Consider the following 27,874-nt stretch of genomic DNA (forward strand, 5'->3'; position numbering starts at 1 on the left):
GATTTTTTTAATTGTTGGCTGCAAGTTACTACAAGGATTGCACATTGAGCAATCCCGTTGAAGTCAGTGATTCAGCTGATTGCATAAAGATCAGCACAGGTAGAACCTGTGTGGTGTGGTCTGCTCAGAACAATTAGAACCAAAATCTCAGTTTTGGTCTTAACACTGCAGGATCTCCTTGCATTCTGAAGTGAAAAGAACTTGTGCTCAGTTTTCAATCAAGCAAGGCAAACTTGCTCTAGAGGTTGAAGGGACAAATAGGCCTTTTTCTTGCTATAAATTGTTTTAATATTTACAGGCTTGTTTATATGTATGGCTTTGCTTCCAAATCAGTTATTCAAAGAACAGTTGGCACTATACAATTTCTTTCCTTACTCGTGTCAGGTAATTTGGAAGCCTTTTTTCCCCAGTGGGTTACTTAGCTTTTTCCACTGAATAGGTAGAATGAAGAATTCTGTAACTTTTAGGATATTCTTGCTATCCAGCTGGTTGCTTTGGGCTAAAAAGTATCTGCATCTCTATGTGAGAAATTTACAGTAGGTACCTGTAGCTAACTTATTTTTATTTTAAACAAAATAAAGCACCTCTGGGCTAGCTCTTTAATAGCTAGTGTTACTCTTCCAGTCATTTATCAAAAGATTAACGATCCAACCGGGTCTGTACTACACTTATGTTTAATTAAACAGATTATGGAGCCAACATAACACTTGCAAACCGGATCAGTGTCCTCCTGCCTGCCCTTTGTCTCCCTTGTGGCTTTGGAGTAATGCTCGAGGAACAGCCACTCTGCACCCACAAAACACTGAGCACAGGGGAGTGCATGTAGCTTGGGCTATAACTATATATATTTTACTGGCTATAATTACTTAATAGCCTGTTGGTTCACTTCATGCATTTTCTATCACAGCAGAGGTCAAGTTCTTTTCAGAAGTTTATGCTTAATGAAGTACTTCAGGGTTTTGCCATATTTTCTGATGCTAAGGTTTTATGGTGTGTACCTCTCTTTATTCCAAAGGAACGAGGTGCTACTATTAGCACCAGAAATTGAACTTTATTGCTGAAACTTCAGTTCATAATTCTGAGAGGGAAAAGCCCCCTTGAAACTTCTTTTGCACGTAGTTTTAAGTTTTAGGACTTTGGATGCTACCTTGCACTGTATTTATATGGACAGAAGGCAGCAGCTGTGTATAACATTCTATGCAAACAAATGCCTCCATGAGGAGAAATGTGCAGCATAACCACAAGTGTACTCTAAAAGCTGAAATTTGAGTGTTGTGGTTTAACCTACATAAGCTCTATTAGAGCTGACATAGAACAGGATGAGCTAGAAAATACAAAGAAAGAGTTGGTACTCTTTTCTTATGTGATTGGCATGAATGTGTGTGCTTTAAAGACCATACCCAGTCTCATCTCTGCAGCAAATTCTTAGCAGTTTAGTGTGGTGCTTTTTTTCAGAATTGTTGTTTCTATGATGGCAAGTGTGAATTTGAAAGAATTTTGGTCATTTATGTAAGTTTGGAGTTACAGATCATTTGATACATATAACATTGTATGGTGCTGTAAATGTAATATTGAAAGACAGGTTCTCTACCTAATTTATAATCTAGTCTTGTTTTGTGTGCAAATTTCTTAACAAACACTTTTTTCTCCTTTGTTTATATTTATTTAGAAGAAGGAGAGCTTTCTGTTACTGCTTAGATTTGCAAAATAGACCAGAGAAGCTTTATTTTCCCTTAGAATCTTCCACAGTTCTTACCTTGAACTGTAAAAATGCTTATTGCTAGAGAATTCTCTCTTTGTTCTGTGCCACATGAAAAATTAATTTGTATTTCAGTACAAATGTGCTGGTTTCAAAAACGCTGTTTTGTTTTCATCTTTTCAGAATTTGAAGTTCTGCTGATCCATCATGGGGAACCATGTAGGAAAACGAGAACACAGCGCTGACAAGACAACCAAGGTAAGAACAGAAAATTGAAGAGGCAAAGCCACTTCAGAAATATGGAGGTTATGAAGTATATATATACATATATATTCAGTAAAGTAGTGTGTTTACCAGAACATTTTTATCATTACTGTTTTGTAGTTGTCACAATAAAATGACTACTTTTTTAAAGAGGGACTAGGAGATCTGGCCAAACCAGGATTTTGCTCTGCTCTCTTTAATGAAAGGTGTGATGTTTTCTGGTTAATTTCTGAGTCCTGGTGAAAAGGACTGAGATGAGTCTTAGAAGCATGAATTGCAGTAATCTTTACAGAGCCAGTAATCTGAATTACGTGTTGATAGCTTTTCATTTGGATAGTCATTGGCTTTATCCATAAAAAAGAAACTATGTAGAAACACATAAAATAAGAGAATTCCAAAGGAAATGATTGTCACTCTGAGGAGATACAGCTTTAACAATCTTCCCAGAGGAAAAAGCTGAAAATTGTCAAAATGTTCAGTAGAAGCTCATTTGCTTTCTAAAGCTCTGCTGACACTGTTGTGTATTTTGCACATAATGTGGTACTCTGTTTGCATTGTGATAATACCTTGTGTATTGTTTTTTCTATATTGTACCGGAAGAGAAATCACACATATCTTGAAAAAAAAGACACCTTTCTGTATAAAAATATAAAAGATGCTTCTTGTTGCTAGCTGTTGCTGACTTCCCTCCACCCATCCCCTTCCAAAAATAACAGTTTACAGTCTGAGCCCACAATGTGTAAAACTATTTCCCTTTGCATTGGGCAGATGATGTAAACAGATAGGTCTGTGCTTTATCTGGAGGTATGTGGGTATATTGCATTACTGTGGCAGATAAGCAGCTAACTGGTATGCAAACTAGAATTTGTGCAGCTATTTCTACTTTGCCATCTCCTTGAGGGAAATGTATGAGCACACTGGAAGGAATAGGGAGAAAACAGCAGGAGGAAATAACAGCTGGCTACATATGACTTTGTTTTTTGTTTGTGCATTATTTTGCAAAACATTTCTGTGGCCCAAAGCTTCAGTACAAATAATAGCATGAGACCCAAGGTCTGGTCTTGTAGTGACTGGTTTTGTAGACTTCCCCTCGAGAAAACGTTGCTGTGCAAAATCAAAGGCAGCAAACAGATGTATTTAGCAAAATATTTTGATAGTTTCTGACCGAGAGTGTGAGATCTTGCAGATAAGATAGCTCAGGTGTACAGAGCTTGGTGGGCTCTTGCACACCACTTATCCCTTACTTCAGTCTTTGAAGACAAAACTTGCTTAGAAAAACACAACAGAAACGTTTTCCTGCTGTGGGATCACATGTGTGATGCATCTGGGTGGCAGGTGAGTGAGTTATTGGGCACACAGGGCCTCAGAAAGAAAAAGATTCTTCAACTGTAGCAGCCTATGCAATAATGAAAGTTTGCAGTGGTGAGCGAGAGTCAGGTGGTCATGACTCTTTCACTTGTTGTGTAAGACAGGCCTGCAAGGATTGTTGCAATTTTTAATTTTTTTAAATTATTTTTCCTAGATAGTTCATGGGGAATACTTGATTGTGCAATCAAAGTAATATTCTTTTGCCTAAAATACTTCTGAAGGAGGAACTCGCTTCTCTAGTAATATCTTCTGCCCATCACTCATTGTTGTATTGTGACAAAAAACCAAAACACCAAACACCTGAACTTTACAGTAGGCAATGCTTGATCAAAATTTCCCTTTATGCATGTAAGAGAGTAATCATGTCACAAGAAATAAGGCTAAAATGATGTAAAAGCAGGAAATACATGGTTAAGGTGCTACTATGTATTCCACATAACTATTCAATCTTAAATCAGTTCTTATAGGCAGCACTATAGTAGTATAGTATATAGTACAGTAGTAACCGTATGTCATACATTTTTCAAGTATGAAGTAGCTTTTTTTGCCTTTTTTTGTTGTTGCAGTTGTTCAGTATAGCTGTAACTTAGAACTGTTTTCCCACTAGTCTTGTAGTGTAGTGTGGGAGATAATTGCTGAAGAGTTGCAGAGGCTACAGTGGAAATGCTGAGCTGGCTCTCCCTGCCCCTAGCAATAGAACTGCAATGAAAGAGGCTAAAATCTCATCTAAGGTCTTTCTGAAATGTAATACTTCAGGCTGTTTTCTGTGCTTCCTTTCCAAAAAAAGTAATACTAAAGAATAACAGCATTTAAAGCAGCTTCTTTGAATTGGAGATGTCAGATTTGCTGCACAAACACCAGTAGCTCCTGAACGGGGAGACTGGTAGCCCTTCTGCAGGTGGCTCTTTTATGTACAGGGAAATTGAAGAGACTGTTCCCAAAGTAGCAATCATAACACTTGGTTGTCCAATAAATGTGCTATCATACAGCAATTCCTGTGCGTTTGTTTTAGGCTTCTTTTTTTTTTGAGTTAGCATCTAGTGTTGCTTTACTTGTAGTAAATTCATATATTTGAATTAGATAATCAGAAATGGAGATGAGATCTGGAAAGCAATTATTTCATCGAATGTCTAACATGACACCAAGATGCTTTCCTATTGGGAAATATGCCAAAGACAAGAAGATGGATTCCCATGTTGTGATACTTCTTTCAAAATGTTGTTCTTCTGATTTATAAATGTACCAGGCTACAGTGATCGTTTAATAAATAACGAGATAGTTTGAAATTAATTGGATGCTTTGAAATATAGCTGGTCTATTTGACCTAAACAATGCTGAAAATACATACAAAATGCTCGCATTTTACTCCATCTCATGTCTATCAGATTTCTTTCTCTTTCTTAATGGATTGGCACTTTTTCTAGTTTTGTAAGATACATAAAAACTATTCAATAAACCCAGCAATTTATCTTTCTTTTTACTTTGGATGATACTAGACTTCACATTCTGCTTAATGCATCAGTAAATGTGCAGATATTTTCTTTAACTTTGTTCTTCGTGTTGATCCTTAGGTTTAAGCTTACATGCATATATTTAAGAACAACAAAAACAAAAGAATGGGCTGTCCTTCATGCCCTGAGTTTAAGTTCTCAGGGAGCGAAATGTAGAAGAGAAGAGCAGAGGACTGAAGTTTTATTGGTCCTTGTTTGGAGTTGTAGTTGGTCTGCATTCATTTGGCACTCTTTAGCTACAAAGAACCACACACCCTTTTGTGTGACTAGAGATGCCCTCTGTGTTACAGTAGTGCAGTTTTCTACTACTCTGTTTTGTCTCCCTCAGATAATTCTGCACAGCATGTATATTGTCATCCCGAAATCATTTAACCTTCTTGGTACCTGACAAAACTGTCTCATAACTTCATTTATTGTTCAAGAAGATGGGTTGGAAGGATGGTTTCAATGCAGCAAGTCCAGAGGATGCTTTCCATGTGTCTCAAGTCACAAAGTACTACTGTGAGGAGCTGGAAATCAAGCTTCTGGACTATAATAAAAGCTCAGCCCCCACTGCTTTGCCATGTCAGGGACTGCTTAAAGAACTAAGGCCTGGAACATGTTAGATATCTGGAAATACAGGTTCATCTACCTATTTCATGTCCTTGATGTACCTAGCTTGTGCTGTAAATAAACTCCAAGGAACCAAAGCCAGTCGTACCTATGTTACCTAGCTCTGAAAAACTTCAGGAAATGTGAATTGCCAGAGTATATGTCTTTCTCACAGGCCAAAAATTGAAAACAGATGTAGTGATGATAAGGCACTCAGTCTACAGTTTAATGTTTTGTTTGACCTAAACGCTATCTGCCAACAATGACCACATCTCACTGTGTATTCAACTTGAGAAAAATCTTGCCTTCAGTTGCCCTGCGTATGTACCTAGATTCTGTAATGTATTTTGCAATGGTTGAGTTGATAATTTTAATAAACAAATTGCTGAAAACTCAGCATAATTAGTTCAAGCTAAATTGGTATAGTGAGCATGTCTTAATTAATCAAGTGGTTTCTATGCTGCTTCTGAGGAGCTTCGTTTTGTCTCCTCTTTTTTCCCCAATTGCCTTGCTAATGTTCACAAATTGGCACTCTGCACAGCCTTATTCCTGATAATGCTGACACAAACTTTTCTGTCTCTCCCTGACAAAAGGGAGGTGATATTCTGAAGATGGCTGTCTCAGTATGTAGTTTCATTGTTCACCACACAAATGCTCAATAATTGGCAAGCAAAAGGATTTTCACACTGATCTCATCTGATGCCCTATTTCTTATGGTTGAGACTGCTCACAGACAAACCTGAGCCATATGTGTGGTTTTTACCAGGTGCTTCCTCTTGGTATGCATCATGAAGTACCAAGAAAAGAAAAAAACAACAGATAAAGTAATTTTATTTGCTTTATTAATTTCTCTGAAATGTCACTTTTGTAAGATAGAGGCTTATTTTTTGGCACTTAACAGTTTGAGAGAAATAACGGATTATGCGGACTTTGAAGTCTTGCATATATTTTTCTGTAAAAAAAAAAAAAAAAAAAAAAAAAAATAAAGGCAAAAAACCCCACTCCAGTTAAAAAAATAAATCAAATGTGGCATTTGGTTTTATTACATTTAAATAAATGGGCTTATTACCACACAGAAGTTTATCAGATCGCAGCCTTTTCACTTGTATAGCACTGTTTTTATTTTCTAGATACAATTGTGTGTTTTCTCAGGCTTTTAACCTTTTTGCTGTAAAGCAATAAACAGCATAGGTGCTATAGTGGTGTATACTTTGTAATTTGTTATATTGGTAACTCCCTCTCAAGCAAATATCTCTCTAGAAGGCAAAGGAAAAATAGAGAAAAACTTAAATTGTTTAGAGTTCCACTGTTTTGTGTGAGATATTTGAGTTTTTTTCACCAGCCAGTGTCAGAGTTACACAGTAGAGAAATTCTCATGACCAGCAAGTGTCTGGTTAAACCAGTGCCTGGCAGAAGGAAGTGCTACTTTTAGAAGATTCAAATCCCTTTCAGGGTGTGAAGGGAAGTTCTGGGCGATCAGGTTAAGCAAGACCTGTTCAATTTGATAGGCATTTGTTTTCCTCACATTCTGCCATCAACTGAGATTTGTCCTGGAGCAAATCCTTTTGTGCTCCCTCTATCCTCCTATTTAATTTCTCAACTTCTTAACTTCTTAATGCCTGGTAGACAGAGTGTTATTCTTTATTAATAGCAGTGCTTGGAAACCTTGAGTGGAGCCTTCAGGCACTGATGGGTTTCAACTAGTCAGATGATACAATAGTGATACAGAAGTGACTAGGGTGTGAATCCTCTGAGAATGTCAAGTATGCAGTAGCTATGACATTGGTTCTCAAAAATCAACCTTAAGACCAGCATTCAGTATGGTATTGGAAGCTTATGTCTGATGTTTAATTAGGCAAGTAGCTCTACTATGAAATTAATGGGAACAATTTATGTGTGTATATCTAAGTTGTGTTTGAATGCTTGAATGCTCATTAAACGTGCTGACTTTAATAGGGTCAATTTTTGTTAAAATACTTAGTTTTTCTAGCATCTAAAGTGTGCTAAGCTCAACGTAAGTACACATAGAAGATAATCTGTGTCTGGATCAGTGCTGATACTCATGTTTCCCTTCGTTGCCTCTATATGAAGGCCACTAAAGGAAGAGGCCTCCGCTGCTCAGAGCAAATGGTAGAGGAGGTAGAATTGGGAGGTAAGGCAAATGTGAGTGAGGGACAAGTTCTGGTCAGTGCCACAGCTCCTGCTGCTGGTGTTTAAGGAGTTGCCTGAACTGAATCATCTTGGCAGGATGTCACTAGATCTGCGTTTCAGTGAAAACATGACTAAATACATAGGCAATGGTTATTTGAAGTAAGCTGAGAGAATGTTTTTCTGTTGCATGCATAACTGCTAATTATTAGCATTTCTTGATTTAGGTCTCAGGCTGGTTGAGCTTGCCTGGGTGTAAAAGGAAGAGGTACAGTCGCTGTGGTTTTGGCTGGGGAGGAGGTCTGGTCTTAGGCTTTGTTCTCCTGCTCTCAGCCTGGAGAACTGATTGACTAGAAGAGGGAAGTACACTGTGTTTTTTAAGGTCTTGTGCTTCAGATGCCATGCTGTTGTGTTGTGGTTTCCTATAGTTCCTTTCTTGTTAGCTTTGATAGAGAACTGGATAAACATCCTCTCAAGTGAGTTTAATGACAGTGCCAGCAAGGAGCTGGAAGAGTAGGGGTGTGCAATGCTTGTTCTTTGTGAACTCCTTGTGAACTGTTCTAGTTGCTGAAATGACTTATCTAGTAAGATTCATCCCATACTTCATTCTGCAACATGTTTTTCAGTGCTCTAGCATCTTCACACAGGAAAAATGAAGGTGAAATTGTCTATATTTTTAATATTGAGGCAGCAGTAAGTGACAGAAATCCCGAAAGCGTGCAGTATCTTCCATTCTTACATAACCTTTTTATGCTTTCATTGTTGTGGTGGTTCACAGATCAGCATGCAGTGAGTGATACGATGTTACCTGCTCTGAAAGCAGGTGAGATAAGTCAAAGTAAGCTAGAATTTCCATTAGTTATATATGATGACAGCCTAAAAAATCTTTTGCAACTGGGTAGCACTTTAGAATGAGGTTATACTTCTGAATCAGCTACTGTGAAGTGTGTGCTTCCTATTGGAGAGCTTGCTGAGCTTTACCTATGGGTACCTGGGACCAAATCACAGCAGCCTCTCCAGTAGCTCTCTGTCCAAGCTTTAATACTTTGATGCAGGCCACAGGACAGATGTGACCTGGTAAAAGTGCATTTTGAAGTTTGTTGTCATCTTTTCCTAATGCTAGTCCTGCTTTTGGTCATCCTGGGCAGCAGCTGGAAGAAGAGTGCTAGAGCCATGCTTTATTTTAAGCTTCAGTTTCATACTCCTGCGTTTTTGATAGTGTAAGTGGCTGTGCAGCTAGGTCAGTGTAACTGCTTGTGAGATGGGGTTTTACACTCTGCATCAGGACAAAGCCCCAGTTCTGTTTAGGTCTGACACTAATTGTTCTACCTTGAGAAAAGAAGAGTTCCCTGTTGCTAGGGTGAGCTGAATCTTGCTCTCCTTTGTAAATTCAGCAAATGTAAAATGGACATCAGAAGGAAAAAGATACAAGGCTTTCTCATACAAGGTATCACTTTAACAGTGGCTTTTTTTTTGCACTTCAGAACCTGAAGGTAAATTTCATACCTAATTTTAGTTATTCATACACTTGAGTAAATTTAACTTGTAGGCAGCTGCAGTTCAAAAAGTGATTTTTCTACTTTAAGCTAAAATGTCACTATATTTTTCCTTTTTTACTTAATTTATCATGGCCTGTGCTTTAAGTTGATGGAAATAGGTAGCATTTTCTGGACTTTAAAAAAAAAAAAAAAAAATAACCAGAAAAAAATTTTTTTGCAAAAGAAAATAGAAAAAAACTCTAAGCAGATTAATATAACTTTATTTTTCATTGCTGAGTTATGGTTCACTCTCAAACAATCTGATCTTTCAGTGCAGCACCATGTGGATATGGCCATAAAAGTATCAAAATTTGCATAAAGCTGAAAGCTACAAGATACATAACACTTACCCTGGATAATTAAGGGGACTTCCGAGCATCAGATGTAATCAAGAAGAGGCAATGAGGGGAACTTGCATTTTTGTCACAGTGCTACAGAGTGACATTCACGTTGGTATAGTTGGGCTTAGCTAGAACTGAAAGATGAATTTAGGAGAGCATGGGGGCACTTGCCTTCCTCATGAAATCTGTACACCCCAAAATTCACAGAAAAGACCTAAGAGACAGAGATCTTATCAAGTTTGTCACCGGTGTGATCTATCCTTAAACAAATCACTTATCAAAACAATTATCACTATTTTTGAGTCCTCAGTTATTCTGGTTCAATGTGAGAGCTTCAGGATTGGATTCTCAGTTTGGTAGTGCCGAAGTCCTCAGATGAGTTATGAAAATCCCAATATACTGGAAAAGTCTCAGTTAGATGTTACTATCTGAGACTGTTTGGTTAAAATTTGAGTGGTTTCTTTGTTTGTTTTGTTTGCTTGCTTGTTTCCTTGTTTTTGTGCTCATAACTGACATCTTTAGCACATTTTCCCGGTCTCTCTCACACACTCTTCCTTCGTCCCTTTATCTTCCTTCTACTCCTTACATGCAGTTTCCTTCTCCCAGCATCTCCATCTCAGATGCAGTCTAAATTCAGTGCCGTGTTCTGATTTTTCTGAGGCATTAGAAATAATGTTTAACTGCTAACAGTGCAGTTGCATGCTGAGAAATGGTGAAGAGATGGCCAGCTAGCAGGCAGTCTGATCAGGAATGTGGAAACGCTAGAAGAAAGGAGAGAAAAATGTCACTTTTCTGACAGTGCACATCCTCTTGTAAAATGGTTCCAGCTAACTCTCTCCTTTCATGTTAACATATAACCTGCATCAGCTTTCCCAGCCTACCAGAGTGTGTTGCTTTATAAAGCAATTTAGTGCCATTGCCAATATTTGAATGTTGAAAATCAAAACTGTCTCCTCTTATTTTTATGACCAACTGTCATTGTCATATATGTTCTGTTTTGCCATAAATGTGTTGCTTCTGTGCATTTGTACCTTGTACCTGTTAAAGAATTTGCTTTATGAAGAAGACAGAAGAGCTGCTGTTGAATTCTTTTGGGGAAACATGGTTAGAATTGGCAATGTGAAGAGGAACTGTGTGCAAAGACTTTAAATCTCACCTTGATTTCTTACGGGCATGTATATATTTGCATGCACACGTCCATATATAAAACATACAAGTGTATATTTTTTAAAAAATTACAAATGGAAGTGTATATTCAAGTATACTTATTTATATCCCTCTCTCTATATAGAGGGATACTCTGCTCATATCCCTGTATGTCTGCAAATGTCCTTCTTATATGAATTTCAAAAAGCAAGAGCAGAAGCCTTCCACCCTGGGCAGTCTGGCTATCTACACATTCCCATCTTCCCTGTGAACTCTAGAGGCTAAATGTTTTCTTAACACTGAACAAAAGCTTTCTCCTGCATATTAAACTTGCCTTATGGTGCACAGTGATAAAGTCTGAATATCACTAAGGCTGGTTTTTGTTTGTGTTTGGTTTTTTTAACCCAATGCCTGAAATTCCAGACAATCCTGTTTTTTTGAGACTTGGCAGATAAAAGGTTGGTGAATGTGGGACTCTGAGAAACTCAAGTCAGTGCCTGCAACAGTTGAGTAATGTTTATATCTCATAAAATATTTTAAAGATATTTCATTACTTACTAATGCTATGTGTTGATTAAAAATCTTATATCTTTATTATATTTAACAACTATGTAGTACTAGTATAGATAAATCTTAGTGCTCTAGGGAAGCCTTTAGAGCTCACAGTGGGTGAGACCCACTGCATAAAGTAACAACTGTTTTTTCTTTGGTGTACTGTTACCAAACTTATTGTGTTTAGGATGATCAGTGGTCTCATGAAACGAGATTCTAGGTCAGAAGTTGTACATAATGAAGACTAAAACTTACACATTTTTCCACTGATATAAAAACTTGCCTAACGCTGCCAGATACTAGCTGATAGGAGGAGGTCCCCTCTTGTGATGTGGTACTTAACTTTGTTTTCATAATCAAATCTGTGTTCAGAAAAGAACTTTTGTTACATATTTTATTTTAGACAGATCTGATCCACTGTAATCCATTACATTCAGATTGATTTAAATGAAGCGTGTACATTTTATAGGTTTAGCAACGTTTAGTCTTAGCATTCTTTCAGATTCATTTACCTGATAAATTACTTTTAATGTTGATTTTTTTTTCCCCCCTACAATTCAAGAAAATATAGTTCATAAGAAGCTATTCTTTTTTTTTTTTTTTTTCCCCTTACCTAATTTCTTGCCTTTTAAGTACAGATATTGGCGAGTAGAAAAAAATAGGTGAAATAACTTCTTAATATCTGCTTTGGTGCATTTTACTCTTGTTTTAACCTCCATGCTTTGTATTCTTCTTTCCTGCAATTCCTTTGGGAGGACAGGAGGCATGACTTCATTCTAGAACTGCTTCAATGTACCTCTTCTGCCTGTAGCACACTTTTCCTTTCCTGGAAAGGCATCCTTTACTTTGACATCTTGCTTGTTGTTTACTGTTTTGTTATTATTCTATTATGCTGTGCCATATAGGCTTTAAAAATTAAAACTTTATGGGAGCATGGGGGAAAGGAGGCCAAAAGGTCGCTGGCAGTGAATGTGTTCAGGTGGGATGGGAAGCCCTGAGTGCTGATACCCTCTCAAAAGATTGGGTGTCCTGGCCAGTGACCTTTAACTCAAAATACATCAACAGCCATAGGAAGGAGTGCTGTGGCTGCCTGTGAAAAGGGATGCTGAGATCTTTCAGGCATCAGATTCTACTCTGGGATTTTACAGAGAGAACTGATAATGCAATAATATAAGGCAGTTAATCTTGTAATAACTCTGTATTGCAGCTCTTGAGGCACCCGATTATGGGAGAATAAGGCATCTGTGGCTTTTTTGAAACCTACAGGGCTTGATACATAGGCAGTGTGTCAACTGAATTATGTGTCTGATCCATTCTGATTCAGCCTCATGCTGCTGTACATAAGGGACAGGAGACTGTCTGAACATTTTACACGGAGCCCACAAGGGAGGTGGCTCCACCAGGAGCAGGGGGAGCTTGGCTTCAATCCCAGCTTCTGTACTCTGGTCTCAGCAGTTGACAAGTTGTTCTGGTTTTTGCCCTGATCAGCTTGCTTTAAGCAATTAGGCTACAAACCATGGGCTGGCAGAGCAGATGCAGAGCTTCTTTCTTCCATGCAGAGAGCCAGGTGGCCAGTTAATTGTCCCAATCACTGGGTAAGACTTGGCCGGGTCTCCTGCTCAGTTCTCAGTTCTGCTGCTGTGCTGCCAACTTGACTCTAGAGCTTTTAAGAAAATGAGGACTTCAGGGAAATCATTATGCATCTGGACTTCTCTTAATTAAGATTTAGCATTGTCAGTTTCAAACCTTGAAATGGTTCCTAGGTGGATTTTTGTTTTATTGAAAGAAAATACCTGATGCTCAACAGGAGTAAAGATTTCTTAGTCTGACTTAGGACATTTTTTTGTTACATTTTTAGTAGCAAGGTATGGTTGTACAGAGAAGAAACCTGAAGTAGAAAGCCATATTTTGAAGGGCTGGTTCTCTGGGATTTTGCAAGGAGAACTTTTATCTATTGAGTTACTTATTACAGGACAGGAGTTGTGGGGGAAATCTGTGGGGACAGTATTTTGGTTTTCCAGAGTTTTCAGAATCCTTTTTTAGGATAATTATTTTTAGTTGTTGGGAAGAAATTGGAAATGATTATTTGAATGCTGCACTTAGGAAGTCATGTTAGACTGTAAAGGAGAGAAAACTTGCTAGTAGAGTTGCAAATGAAATGTGTTGGCTTATCTATATGCTTACACTTAGTATAATAACTGCAGCTACAGTTTACCTGTAACCTCTTCATAAGAATATATTTTTGTGAAATGCAATATATGTAACTCAGTTGCTTTTGTGTCAAAGCAATGCATTTTTGTTACAGTAAATAATTTTAGCAAATAAAACCAGAGTGCTTAAGGAAAAGGATGGGACAAAGGTAAGTAAGGATAATACATCCTTTGACATATTATAGAACTGAATTTAGAACACGCCTGGGTATTTCTTGTGGGCCAAATATTTTGCTCAATGCCGAAAAGACAGTCTCTTGGTCTAAAGTGACTCTGAAGTCCCATATTAGTAGATTTTCAAGTGGCTTGAGTAGGCTGTCATTCAGTCCACAAGTATCCTGTATGTGGGAAAGATCAAATACATCAATGAGTACAATACAGCTATTTGAGTTTTGTATTTAGCATTGATGAACTCTAATCTGCTCTTTCTTTTTTCTTAGCCCATCATATTCCACCTGTTATCTTTGGCCCTGTTTACATTTTGCACAGCTTTTTTTAGTAATGTTTTTTACTGTAGATCTGCCTGTACTAATTCTGCTTCCAAGTTATGTAGCCAGTGGATTACTCTACCTCCAGGAGAAGAGGTGAAGAGCTTTGCCTTGTCTGTTGTGCTCACGTCTGAAGTCTTCGCTGCACACTAAATGAATAGTACCAGAAAGTCTTTCTGAGGTCTCACTTCTTTGGGGTTGTACCCTACTTCATTTTTATGATTAAATACCAGCAAAGGAATAGCAATGGAAATACCTCTTTGTTGATGCACAGGTTTTCTCTCTCCGTTTAAGTTCCCTGCCTAATGAAGCACTTGAATATAGCTGGTGCAAGTTTGGCTTATGAGACTCTTTTAATTCCTGCTTGCCTATAGAATTGAGGCATGGGCTTTAGCCTTCACAACATATTTGTAGCAATGTAAAATTCTATTTATGTGCAGTGGGTTACTAAGTAACAGTTGCTGAGGGAGATGCAGTCTAACTGCACGAGGTTTATGCACTTAAAATTGCCAGCCAAGTAGTACATTAACATAGATTTTACACATTAATGTAATGGGAATTGCTTTGGGCTATATGTAAGCAAAACCTGGGGTAAAACAGTGGCAGTGTAGCGTGACTTGGGGTCTCTCTGCAGCCTGGTCTTGAGGACAGGAGATCAAACCCATTTTTCCCTTCTACCTCATCCTGTCTATACCAGGTTTTAGTTGTTAATATAGCACAACATGATATAATAAAGGTATAGCTTTCCATGTGTAATCAGTATGTTTAGCAAGTTATGGTGGGTTGACCCTGACTGGATGCCAGATGTCCTCAGCTGGACAGAAGATTGAATCTGTCACTGAAGGCTTATGGGTCAAGATAAGGACAGGGAGACATCATTCACCAATTACCATCACAGGCAAAAGCCGTCTTGACCTGGAGGAAGTTACTTTCATTTATTAACAATCAAATCAGAGTAGGATAGTGAGAAACAAAGCTGAATCTTAAAACACCTTCCTTCCACCCTCCCTTCTTCCCTTGCTCAACTTCAATTCCCATTTTCTCTTCCTCACCTCGTGCAGCACTGGGGGTGGGGACTGGGGATTGTGGTCAGTTCATCACATGTTATCTCTGCTGCTCCTTTCTCCTCAGACAGAGGACTCTTCCACAAAACTTCTCCATTGTGAGTCCTTCCCACAGGCTGCAGCTCTACACAAACTGTTCCAGCGTGGGTCCCTTCCACAAGGTGCAGTCCTTCAGGAACAGACTGCTCCAGCAGGGTCCCCTGAGGGGGTCATAGGTCCTGCCAGCAAACCAGCTCCAGCATGGGCTCTTCTCTTTAAGGGTCTACAGGTCTTGCAAGGAGCCTGCTCCAGCATGGGCTTCCTACAGGGTCACAGCCCCCTTTGAGCATACACCTGCTCTGGCATAATGTCCTATACAGGCTGCAGGTGGTATCTGCTCTGCTCCACCATTAACCTCCATGGGCTGCAGAGACAGCCTGCCTCACCATGATCCTCACCACTGGCTTCTGGGGAATCTCTGCTCCCATGCTTGCCTCCTTCCTCACTGACCTTGGCACCTGCAAGGCTGTTTCTGTCACATATTCTCCCCTGCCATTGCTGTTGTGCAGGTCCTCCCTCCTCCACAGAGTTGCTACCATCATCACTGATGCTCTTTGCCTTTTGGCAAATGTCAGGTCCATCTGGGAGCCAGCTGGCTTTGGGTCTGTTGGACACAGGGGAGGCTTCTAGCAGCTTCTTACAGAAGTCACCCCTGTAGCCTGCCTGCTACCAAAACCTTGCCATGAAGACCCAATACCCATATCTATCATTCTTCAAGTGGAGGAAGGTTGAGTGACAAACAAATTTTCTATTTCTTTCCAAAGAATATTACTTTGGAAGGATCATATTTCTAGCTTTGAGATGGAGCTTGCATACTGAAAAATATTTCAGTTAAACCTAGCATAACTTATACTACAGCATTGAGCTGGAGACATAAGCAGAAAATAGGCAGCTGAACAGTCATGAAGTCCTACAGCTTTTAACTCATTTCTCTGTTACAAAGCTACCGGGGTTTTGTGCAAATACTTGGACCTATATATGTGAATAATTGTTGCAGTTGGAAGGTAAAATGAGCTTATTAGGCTTTATGATTTGCTCAGCATGGACTATGTAGAACTTCATTTTAGGGCTATTCTTGTGTTAATTTTATCATTATGTCACTGTACATAAAAGATGGGCAAAGATAAATTTCTGTAAGTAACTATTACTGTTATAAACTATGAACTGTTATAAACTGTAAACTATAATTTTCATAAACGTAGCAATATAGCATTTATCTATCAGACATACTTAGTTGTTAGTTTCCTGGATTTTGCAACATTGTTTTGGCTGAATCCAACCATTCCACTCCCCTGAGGAATATTTTATAGCCAGAAATTGATGCTGTGTTATTTATTTGGGCTTTTCAGTAGCCAACATTGCTACTGGCATGTGGGTAGTGTAATAATTTGTCAGCCTTGCAAAATTCCCTTTATTCTTTCATAGCAATTGATTAGGGTTTTTTTTTGTTTGTTTGTTTGTTTTGTTTTTTGGTTTGGTTTTTTTTTTTTTTTTGTTGTTTTGGTTTTTTTTTGTTTTTTTTTTTTGCTAGGGATGATTTACTAAAAAAAAAAAAACAACAACAAAACCAAACCTACTGACATCATCGCTGTAAAAGCTGCATACATTGATTTTTCTTCCTAGCATTTTAAATTCTCTTGGCATTTTCAGTAGGATGTACTTCTGAAGTACAAACTGCATTTTTGGCCTGTGTTTAAGACACTGCAGTATCAGAGGTTTTTTCTGTAGTCTCTCATACAGTCCACCCATTTTTGGGTTTAGGCCAGAAACTTTTCCCTGTGGGCAGAAATCAGTCCTGATTTCTTCACTGCTCAGCCAGACTCCTGTTTTGCTCTGTGACCAGCTGTGATGTTCAAGTGGTTTTAAACTGATGTATTAGCCACAGCTTTTCCCTCAGGAAGCTGTCATCTCTCATGACATTGTTGACTAAGAAAACTATCTTTGAAGTATATAGAAGAAAAAGAGCAGAACAAGGTGAGAAAATTTGTCAGCAGATCTTTAAGTACATATCTGTTTTTCCAGGTGCCTTTCTTTTTGCTATACAGGGACTTGTGCACCTTTTTGCTCAGATGCCTGAGTTTAGGAGAACTGGAATGAAACCTTTTTTGCTAATAGTGCTGGCCTTTGCCTCATATGTCAGGAGCTGTTCATCTGTAATACAATTCATCATCTGTAATACAATTTACAGTTGTTTATCTAAAATGGGTGCAAAAACAAAACAAACCCTTTTCTGCAAATCTATTTTCTGGCCAGTTGTCCCCTAGCTTGGACTGCTGAATGGGGTTGACCCATTTCAGATGCTGGCCTTTGAATTCACCTTTTCTGAACTTCATGAGCTTCTTCTCAGTTTATTTCTGTAGTCTGTCAAGGCCCCCTGAGTAGCAGCTCTGCTGCTCCATGCACTGACTAGTCACCTGGGTTGTTATTATCTGTGCCTTTATTTAAGACATTAAATGATATTGGCCTTAGTGTTGACCCTGAGGGATGCAGCTGCTGACTGCCAGTTGGAATTGATGCTGTTGCTCACAAACTTCTGAGCCTGGTGGTCCAATCAATTATCCACCTCCTGTATTCCACCCACCCAAACCTTATCTTCTTGGTTTGACTTGAAGGGCAGAGTGGCAGACTGTGTGAGGCTGGGTCACAGGCTGTGCTAAAGTCAGGGGATATGACGCTGTCTTTTTTCCTCCTCCACAGAGCTGATCATTTCACCATGGAAAGCCATCAGGCTGGGCAGATACCATTTGCCCTTGGTAAATCCAGGCAGGCTATTCCTACTCTCCTTTTGTCCATGCAGAACAATTGTTAAAACTGTTACATCAACTGCCTTTATTAATAAAAAGAGAAACAGCTAATAATTTAAAAGGCTGTTGATGAAGTAAGGCTCTCACTACCAATGCATTATCACCCCTCCACTGTGTATGAAGAGGATTCTGCTGAGCACATAATGTACCCTACCTTTGATAGTCCTTTGTATTCCAATAAATTACTGCATTTTGGGATAATTAAACCAAAATATAACAGATAGGAGGCCTTTTTCTTTCAAGAGAAATCCATGTAACAAAGGGAAGAGGCATGAAGTGTACTTTCTAGTTCAATGATGATCCTTGCTTGCTTGAAATGTTTCTAACAAATTGGCACTGATCACAGCTTCACAAGGACTTCACAAATTGATACTAGTTTTGTATCTGGTAATTCTTACCAGTACAGAGTTAGTGTTGAGTAATCACAGAAGAAAGGTGGTGCTGGTTTGTTATGCTAAGGTGGGTTGTGTGGGGCTTTTTGTTTGATTTGTTTGTTTATTTGTTTGTTTGGGATTTTGTTAATTTTTTTGGTTCGGTTTTTCTTTTTGTTGTTTTTTGTTTTGGATTGTTTTTTGGTTTTGCTTTTTTGTGGGGGTGTGGTTTTTGTTGGCTTTTATTAAGTATTTTAAAAAGAGGAAGAGGAAAGATATGAAAACTAGGCACTGAAGGACAAGGTGGGAGTGGAAGAAAAGTGTTCCTGCCTGGAGTTTGAGACAGACCCCCACAGTGAATAGAAGCACTCCCTGGTCATGCTTCATTAGGCCTCACAGTCTGGAGCTTGCATAGATGACAGTGGATGGAGCAAAAATAACATTTATTTCAAATCTTTATTTATTTATTGTCTAATTCTTGAATGTCAACTTGATCAAGATCTCTTTGTTCCTTCATTCCTGCACAATGATACTTTCCTTCTAAAGGTTTGCAGGGTTTCCCTGCAATGAATAATGAATCAAACTCTGGTAAACTGAATTATCTTGTTAAATGTCAGCTTCTATTTGCTTTTTTGCTCACTAAGTGATAACATGGCTTCTCATAGGTGTGGTTGTATTTCTGGTATTACTGTTTCTTCCATCTGTACAGACGTATGAGTATTTCATTGTCATCACTTCTGACATTTCTTTAAATCGGCAGTAGAGAAGAAAAATTCTGCTGGAAATTTCTATTGCCTGGTCTTTGTTATGTTTGTATTTTTTGTTTGACTTTACATATTTCAAAACAATACTGTCCCTGCAAACAGTTTAATTAAAAAACAAAACCAAAACCCAAGCCAACAGCAAAACAAAAAGCGCTCTTGAAGAACCAGAATTATTTATAGTGCAGATGGCACGTCTCTTATTCAGTGATTAGATTATCTTTTCAAAAGGTATGAGAACAGCCTTATGAAACATTTATATTAGGGAGTATGTATCTAATCATATTAGACATCTCAACACATTTCTGGTAAGTGCTTTCTGAATTTTTTTTTTTTTTTTTTTTTTTTTTTTTTTTTTTTTTTTTTTTTTTTTTTTTTTTTTGGTGTGTGTGAATGGAAGCAATTAACTCTACAGTTTCAGGTGAGTAATAGTGTGTATTTGCTGGTGAATCAGGTGTCACCTGGGAGTGAAGAGGCACTAAGTGTGAAATCTGAGTAATTTCTCTGGGGGCTGAGGGTTTGTCCAACCTATTATCCATCTCCTGTATTGGATACGTGGTGGCTCATGGTGGTAAGCAGCAGTAGTTAATTTCAGGTGACTATTTTTGAAAGTTAGAAATGTGTTAAATATTTGATCTATAGGAAAAAAATGTAACATTTTACCTGTACTTGTTGCATATGAAATCATTAAAATGTGTTAGAAACTAGCCACATCACTTTGCCAAGGTTTGGATAACCAGTAATATGACTGCATAAGTAACTCTTCACACCTGCATGTTACAGTCTGGGCTGCATTAGAGTCTCAGTGTGCCCTCTAAGAGGAGGGTACCAGTACCTGAAGGTGGCAGTGGAATTAGTATAACAAACCATTTGTTACCTGAAAGCTTGTTACCTGAAAAAAGTCTGCCAACAGGCTGGCCGGCCTGGAGAGGAGAACTATAAATAAATAGGAATGAAGGAGGAAGATGGCAGCCCACAAGCAAGTGAGGAAGTGGTGGACTAGAGTTGGCAAGCAATGGGTGCAGGGTGGTGAGAACAAGAAAAACCTCCAAGACAACACAACAAGGTTGAAGACAAAATTGTGGAAAATAATCTTTCAGCAAATACCAATTTTTGCCTGGCATCTAATGTCCATGGTGAGTCTCCATCAGACTCAAGGCTTTAATAAGACTTAGTAGTCCGATATTTGTAGTATATTTTTATTTAGATAGTCTTATAGCAAGAAACTATTTTTGACACATTAGTATCTTGATGAAGTGATCCTTGATCATTTGACCAATGTTTTGCCTTATCTTCACATATGATAGAATCATAGAATATCTGAAGTTGGAAGGTATTTACAAGGAGCATGGAGTCCATCTCCCTGCTCCTCATGGGACTACATAAAACTAAACCATGTAACTAAGAGCATCATCTAGATGCTCCTTAAACTCTGACAGGCATCAATACTGAAGGTAACATTAAGGTAGAACTCGTGAAACCAAAGATGTCTTCTTACTGTTGGGCCTGGAGGTTTTCAGCACCTACAGAGTTTGCTATATGCACTTATTTTTCAAATAAAACAGAGAATCAAGACTGACTGCAGGAAATCATGTCCCCATTCTTGATAGTTACCCTTTCTGGATCACTATTCTGTGCTAATGACTTAAGCTTCAATTTGCCTTCTACAAAACCATACGCTTCTGGAGTGAATAGCAGCTTTTTGTTTGCTTGCTTGTTTGGGTTTTTTTAATTTATTGAAGTGGGAGTTAAAATGTGTCATAGCAGTGTTTTACAATTACGCAATCTGTTTTGTGTCTTTAACAACAACAAAAAAAAAAAAAAAAACAAAACAAAAAAAAAAAAACAAAAAACTTTCATGCCAGTTGACTTTCATAACTCTTATGTGAAAAGAATTTTTTAAATTTATTTTTAAATATCGCCCCCAAAAATCTTGACATTTAGAAGTATTTTCTTTTAAAGGGTGTGTTTGTGCATTTATTTACACTAGACAGAGGACCTGTGTTCATTCCAGGAGCACAGAGTAATACTAAAACTCCTCTTCTTTCAAGATCATGCATTTAATATTGTCCTGCTTAAATCAAAAAGGGAAGAATGGAAAAGCTTGTGTCATTCAGTTCCAAAATCCATGCCTTCTATCTTGAGTGGGACAGTTCATGTAAAGACCTCGTGCTGTGTGACCAGACATGAGTTCATGGCAGCTTCCCCCTTAGCCAAAGGCATGTAGCAAAACTTGTTTCTTCTATTAAACCTGTGGAGAGGGGTGGGACTGGGTGGTAGGTGAGATTGGAGAGTCTGTCTTGTTCAGTTCTTTCCCTCTCTCTCCCATCATGTTGTTAAAAACAATTATTTTTAGCCTCTCTCCCATTCACCATCCAGCTCCTTGAGGGACCAGCACATGCTTGGAGCAGCTCAGCTTGAGGGGGTTGTGAAGGGGGAGGACACAGACCCAAAGGATGGCACAAGAAGCTGAAGCATTAGGTTTTCTGGGTTAAAATATCCTGCCACTTTTGAAAGACAAAGGTGTCTTTTTCTCAACAACTCACTACTCCTCCAAAAACCCCAAACCCTTTTACTACAAGATTTAAGAAACATTTGATAATTTTGTCACGGTGCAAAAAAAAATCCACTGGTCATCATGATGATCAAAATGTCCCTTGAACCTAAAGGCCTTGTAGGTAAATAAAACACACTTTAATATCAAGCAACTTGTGTATAAACTTTTTCTTGGCTTTAGCTTAGAAATACAATTCACAAAGCTAGAAACTGCCAAGTGACCTAAGGTTCTGAAAATTATCTTTCTTTCAAATAATTTTTTTAGAATACTTCCCTTCTAAAATTAATGTCTATATTATATTCAATTCTTCTTTTTAATTCTTGGAAAATTAGTGTAAAGCCTGCTTTTTAAATGCTGAAAATGCCTTGGTAGTTTTTAGAAAGTTGAAGGGTGATATTGAATCTGAAGTGCTTTTTTTTGTCAGCTTTCTTTCCTTGTGGGCTACGACTTAGCAAATCAAAATTAAAATCAAGAAACTGAAAGTCCTTTTTGGTGTACAATGGAAATGTTTCAGGGGGTGTTTCCTATTCATGAAGCTCACAGGGTATTTGGATTAGTGTATTGTATCACTGTGAGTAGAACAGCAAGAAAGTTCTTGAAAGTTGTTTTGGTTTTTTGGTTTGTTTGGTTTTTGTTGTTGCTGTGTTGGGGTTTTTTGTGGTACACTCTTAACACAAAACAGGCACCTAAAAGTTAGTTTTTTTTACTCAGTAAAGTCACTCTTGAGCTGCTTAGTGAAATGACCCAGCTGGATATTCTTTATTTTGCTCACTGAAGGACTGGTTCCTGCTTGTAATAGAGCTAAGAATAAAATACCAGAAGTGAAATTCTGGCCTCCTTGCAATCGGGTTTGCTGATAGGGAACTGGGCAGAGTTAAACTATCATGCTGGGACCTGAGTTTGTTCTCTCTGTGTTTAGTTAGCATGATTATGCTTCAGCAATTTGTAGCTCACACAGTCATGTGTGTTCCAATTTGTTCCTGTAGGCCTGGAGGGTCAGCCCTTTATATTGACACGTGAAACCTTATTTGTTTTTTTTTAATAAAGGTAATGTTGGCTGCAGGGTCAGGATGTAAACTCTGTTGGGATTTTGTCAATACCTCCCCACTGCTAGTTCAAGTACTGCAAAAGCCAGAAGATTTTCACAGATGGGGGCACAGGAAAGATTTCTTTCTGTTGATGAGGTGGTGGAATCATTTATTTCTAATAGTTTTGTCCCATTCTTGGGCCCCACACTTTTACAGTGAATATTTCTGAGATGCTCTGTAACAACTTTCATTTTATTATGTTGGTATCTGTAGAGTATCAGATATCCATATTAATTATTTTCAGAATTCATTAATATGCTAGAATATAGAAGTGGTTTACTCAGCAGAAGGAAACATGTTTGCTTTTGTGGTTTTTTTTTGGTTTGTTTTGGGTTTTTTTTTTGTAATTACACTTCAGAAAGACCTCAGGCAGCAGCATTTGAAAATTACTATTCTGCTAGGGTCAGACACTGCCTTTGTTCAATGTATTTATGAAGCCCTTGAAGAGATACACTGAGAGCTGAGGCTACAGCATCGATGGGTTGATGACTAAAACCACATCCTTGTCTTGAAAAAATAGAGTGAAGTATTTCTATGTATTCAGCATGCAGCTAAAGTGAGGGCTCAAAGGAAAGCAAATTAGCAAACAACATGGATGGGCTAAAGGTTATGAGTGGACTGTGAAAGCATAAGTGTTGATAGCTGCCACTCTTTAGACTATTCTGGAAATCTGATTAAACGCTTTTTGTAAGATATTTGCTTTTATGCTTCATGTCCAAAGGGCCTATTTTTGGTTTAGTTCATTGAGTGTTGTTGTAGTTCCTCTTTGACTTGTTGGGTCAAGAGCTGCATCCATCAGTGTGCTAGCCAGATGTTTGCAGTGGCACTATAAAAAAAAAACCTAGACCTGGGTTCAAAGCAGGCAACACATGTGCTTTAATAACATTGTTTTCAGGTCAAGTGTCATGGAAGCTGTGAAAACTCAGACTGTTCCCAAGTGAAGTTTTGATCCTTACATTGATCTTTATTGTTTTGTATGTTTTTTTTTTTTTAATTGTGTGTGCCACTGAGCTGCTTGCAGAGCTGATGTGGTTGTGGTTGCCCTGCTCTGTAGGACTGGGGATGGGAATGGAAGAGGAAACAGCAGTTCATAGCTCTGTCTGTACTTGTCTGAATTTTATGTGATTCACTTTCACATTTTGTGTGTGTGGTTTTAGGATTAAAGTGAGAGATGTGTGACAGGATTCTTGCTTCAAATTGAAAATAGTGACCTGGAGCATACTTTTGTGCCTGGTCTTGACTTGTTTTGCAAATTCCTTGCTGTTTTATGAGAATTCCTGATTCTGGCAGTGTATTAGAGTACCTGTGGAGTAACAGGTCACTCACATAACTTTTCCTCTCCCTCTTCTCCTGTGTGTAGAGTACATGCATTTGGGTTTGTTGGGTTTTTTTTTCACTTCATAGTACTCATGGGAAAACCTTGATTCTTGCACAGGGAGACTGTCCTATTTTTTTATTTTGTTTTATTTTCCAAATGAACTGTGTCAGTTTAGCACTGTGTTCCTGAATAGAATTACCCTTTCTCAGTGGTATGGACACACTAACGTAGTTGCTTGTTTCTTCCCTGTTGCATACTTGAGCCTCCATCCTCAGCACTGAGGGAATACCCAATGGACTAGTAAAAGCTGATTAGTAGCATACTAATACTGTGGAGCTATTAGTTGTGATTAGTTATGATCTGAGATGAAGACATTTTAGTTCTGTTACAAAAAATGAGAACCCTATTGTGCTCAGGAACCTTTTCTCAAAATTGCTATAAGGGCAAGTTACCCTGTGTATTAACCCAATTTGTGAGAACTTGCCCACAGACAGTAGTAGTTTTTAAGTGACTTTTTCAAAGTGCCTATGTCTGCCTTGGGGGTTAAGTGATGTGATCCTTTTGTTGAAACTTCTTCTGAAATTGCCCAGTGGTGACATTAGCAGTGGTAGCACTGTACTGTTGAAGCTGAGAGGAACAGAAAACTGTCTTGGGAAAAACCTAGCCTTTCCATTGCTCTGTCATTTTTTACCCCAGTCTTTTACCTTATATTTCAAATAAGATTTTGAAACATGCAGAGGAACCTTAGAATGATTATATTATATAAAAGTTACCAAGTAAAGGATATGTTGAGTACTGCATTTGAGAAACTGAATGTAAACAATCAGCAAAAGTAAAAATTAAACTGAGAATATGAGGTAAACCAGAAAACTGGGTATGACTGTCATTAACTTGCTGTTTGAAAGAGTTATTGTATTTATCTGAAAACTAATGGGAAAATCTGAATCCTTTTCATTGTTGGTGGAGACTGAAGAACTCCTATGTCAGTAGGAAGGGGTTCCTAGAACACTTTCAAGGGCTTGAAGCTGTAGAGATAACATGAGTCCACCTTCAGTCTGGTGTAGCACTGTTCTGAATGATGGCAGTAATCTTGCCCAGGGAATTACTAATTAGCCAGCGTGGAATTGCTAAAATTCACCATTGACATTCTGTGGAAGAAATCTGGTGCTCAGTAGTGTGCGTGTGAGTTGAGAATTAATGGGTGAGTTCAGGAAGATGTTTGAGTGAAGTCAATAACGCAGGTCCCGGAGATCTCTGCCCACCTGAAAAGGGCCAACTACCATTTCATGAGTTCTTGCTGCTAATCAGGTTGTCCACAGCATCTGTTTGGATGTGTTAAACTGCTGTAAAATTCCTCACAGTGGACAGAAGCTAAAAACTTTTGGACTGGGGGTCTCTGAGAAGAAAATAAAAAGCAATTTGTCCAACTTTCATCGTAGCAATTTTGTTAGTATATAATCGAGGGATGCAGAATACAAGGCAAAAGTGACAAAGAAAACTATTCCTATTAAGAATGATTTACCCTGTCCTGCCTATGGCAGCAATCTTTGGTATTTAGAGCAGTGTTCATGGATTTATACAAATTTATCTCTGTCATTCACTTTACTGTCACATTTTTTGAGGGAGCACATATTCATGATTTAAAGATGTTCTTTTTTATTTATTTATATATTTCCTTGGAACTCTGTGATATATCATTTAATGCTGTGAGAAATAACAACATATGTATTGTCCTACAGATGTACTGTTACACATACATTATATGAATGTTAAATGAAAGCCAGCCTTGCATGGTAGAATTATGTTGACTATCACTATAGAAATGGAATATCATAAGTGTTTTGCTGAGTTCCTCAGCTGAGTCTGCAGTTGCATGATCTACTTCTCTGCCTATAGTACAGACTAAGATACTGCATTATTATAATATTGCCTGGAACAATTTATCCTATTTCTGTTCTTCCAAAATGGAGGCTTATTGCTAGTCAAATCTGGTTTTATCCACTAGGAACTCTTGTCTGTCATTTGAGTTTGTGTCTGCAGACTGTCTTAATTTCATAAATATGGTGTACAGGAGGAATCAAGTGTTTTACCATGCCCCCAGTTCTGACAGGTCTTGTGGAGTTAGTGGTTAAACGCAGGGAAGGTGTCTTGCTGCGCTAAGAACTTTTGATGTCAATGTGCTACTTTTGTGAGAATAAAGGAAATTCCACTCTGTTTTTTATTTGTGCCATGGGGATGGAGCTAAACATTTACTGGCTAAGTATGTAATAAAAAACCAGAATAGATTGTAAAAGGCAGGAATGAGAGCACAGGCAATATGATTCTCTGCTTCAGAATGAATTTTTTTATTATCTTTTAAGTAAAACACTCATTCTTGAAAAATTGTTCCGTTTCTGATGAATATTTTCAGCTTTTCTGTGTGTCTTTCCTTTACAAAATAAAATCATTGAGGAACAAGCCCTTCCTTACTAGTATGCAGAACTGGAAAGGTAAGAAGCTGACTTGAGTACTCCAGAGCAACTTTCCATTTCCAAGATGTCTTCTTGAGGAAATAGCTGCTTCAATAAATACAATATGCTTCACTGCACTTCTTAGCCTGGACAATTACTGCAGTGCCTGCAGAACACAAGTCATTTGTAGCTCAGCATTTCTTAATATTTTCCATTTAGTTAAAAATCATTTAAGATAGCAATGATAGCAGCAAAATACAACTAACCTTGCTTCTTGCAGTAATAGGTGCAAATATAGCCCAAACATGGTTTTTGATATTGCTGTTTGTTTGTTGCAAATATGTGGATAGCTACCTGTTATTTCTATGTTTACCTAACAAAATGTTGTATAATACAGAGACTGTGTTGTTTACTTGGTGGATAATGGGAAAGCAGGCAAACTGGATCACGAGGCATTGGTGAGCAGCTACAATGGGAAGCTGGGCCAAAAATGTCTCATAGAACTGTAGCATATTTCTGATTTTTAACAGGGCTGAGTCAAGAGCAACTGTATATGTACATATTCACATATAGAGAGTTGCAGCATAGACACAAATCTCATTTTGTAACTGTTTCATAAAAATGATGGAAGTATTTCTAGTTTGTAACCAGCTGTTAAGATGCAGCAGATGCTGGCTTGCTTCTTAGGTGTTTTATGGTATTCTGGAGCAGGAGTGGCTTGATTGATGTCAGAAATGCAACTCCACTGTGCTTTAGTAGTGATCCTGGTGCTCGGTGGTTTCTTTGCCACCATCTGCAGAATGAGGCATGGGCTTCTCACTTGTTCTGAAGTACAGGTTGGAGGCCTTAGTTCAGAGAGGGGTCTAAGCACACTAAGAATGCTGGTCTCATCTTGAAGAACTTTAATTCCAGTTAATGGCTATGTTTTGGTGATCGAGAAGAAACTTTTTAGGGAGAGGGTTTCTTGTGACTTTAGGCCTATATAATATTTACTTCTTACAACAACAGGTATAATCTGTAGTTCTTGGGAACTGATAGTACAATAAACCCATTTCTCTCATCACCTCTGGAATTTCATATATTGTTTACCAGAAGGTAAGAGCTACATAGATTTAGATTTACATTTACTATGTTATGTATTAAGGGGCTTTATTTTATAACTCACCACAATCACTTTATAACTGGACGTAAAGAATCCCTCTTCAAAAAGACAGTATAAAGGAATGTGTATTTTTTTTCTGCTTACTGATAGGGGCACTTACAAATTTTCAGGAAACTGGAAGAAAGAATTAAGCAACTGGCCAAATCTTGTCTTTTAAAATGCTTTTTTCACAATGTAACTTGTTTTAGAGCATCTGTATCATTGATTGTTCTTTTGTAGTGATTTTTCTTGTTTTGGTAATATAAATATTAAGTATACCAGCAATAATGTATTTTTACTGCAAATAAGAAAGCAATGGAAATATTTTAAAGCTTACATTTCATGTAAAAAGCTATGTGAAGTAGATTTACACCCAACCACACACTATCATGTTTTAGACTGATATATCAAACAATTTTCCTGTC

At 38.0% G+C, this 27,874-nt stretch overlaps 1 protein-coding gene across 6 annotated transcripts in view; it reads left to right on the forward strand.

Annotated features, from left to right (window-relative positions):
* Positions 1-27,874, forward strand: part of MBP (myelin basic protein) — a 115,610-nt gene that overhangs the window by 25,667 nt on the left and 62,069 nt on the right. For all 6 annotated transcript variants that reach the window (XM_071737032.1, XM_071737026.1, XM_071737027.1 and 3 more), the window contains exon 2: positions 1,883-1,957. In XM_071737032.1, coding sequence (XP_071593133.1) covers positions 1,907-1,957 — 51 coding nt within the window. In that variant the 5' untranslated portion in view covers positions 1,883-1,906. The remainder of the gene's footprint in view (positions 1-1,882; positions 1,958-27,874) is intronic.

The sequence above is a fragment of the Heliangelus exortis genome, chromosome 2, assembly GCF_036169615.1.
Source record: "Heliangelus exortis chromosome 2, bHelExo1.hap1, whole genome shotgun sequence".
NCBI classification, from domain to species: Eukaryota; Metazoa; Chordata; class Aves; order Apodiformes; family Trochilidae; genus Heliangelus; species Heliangelus exortis.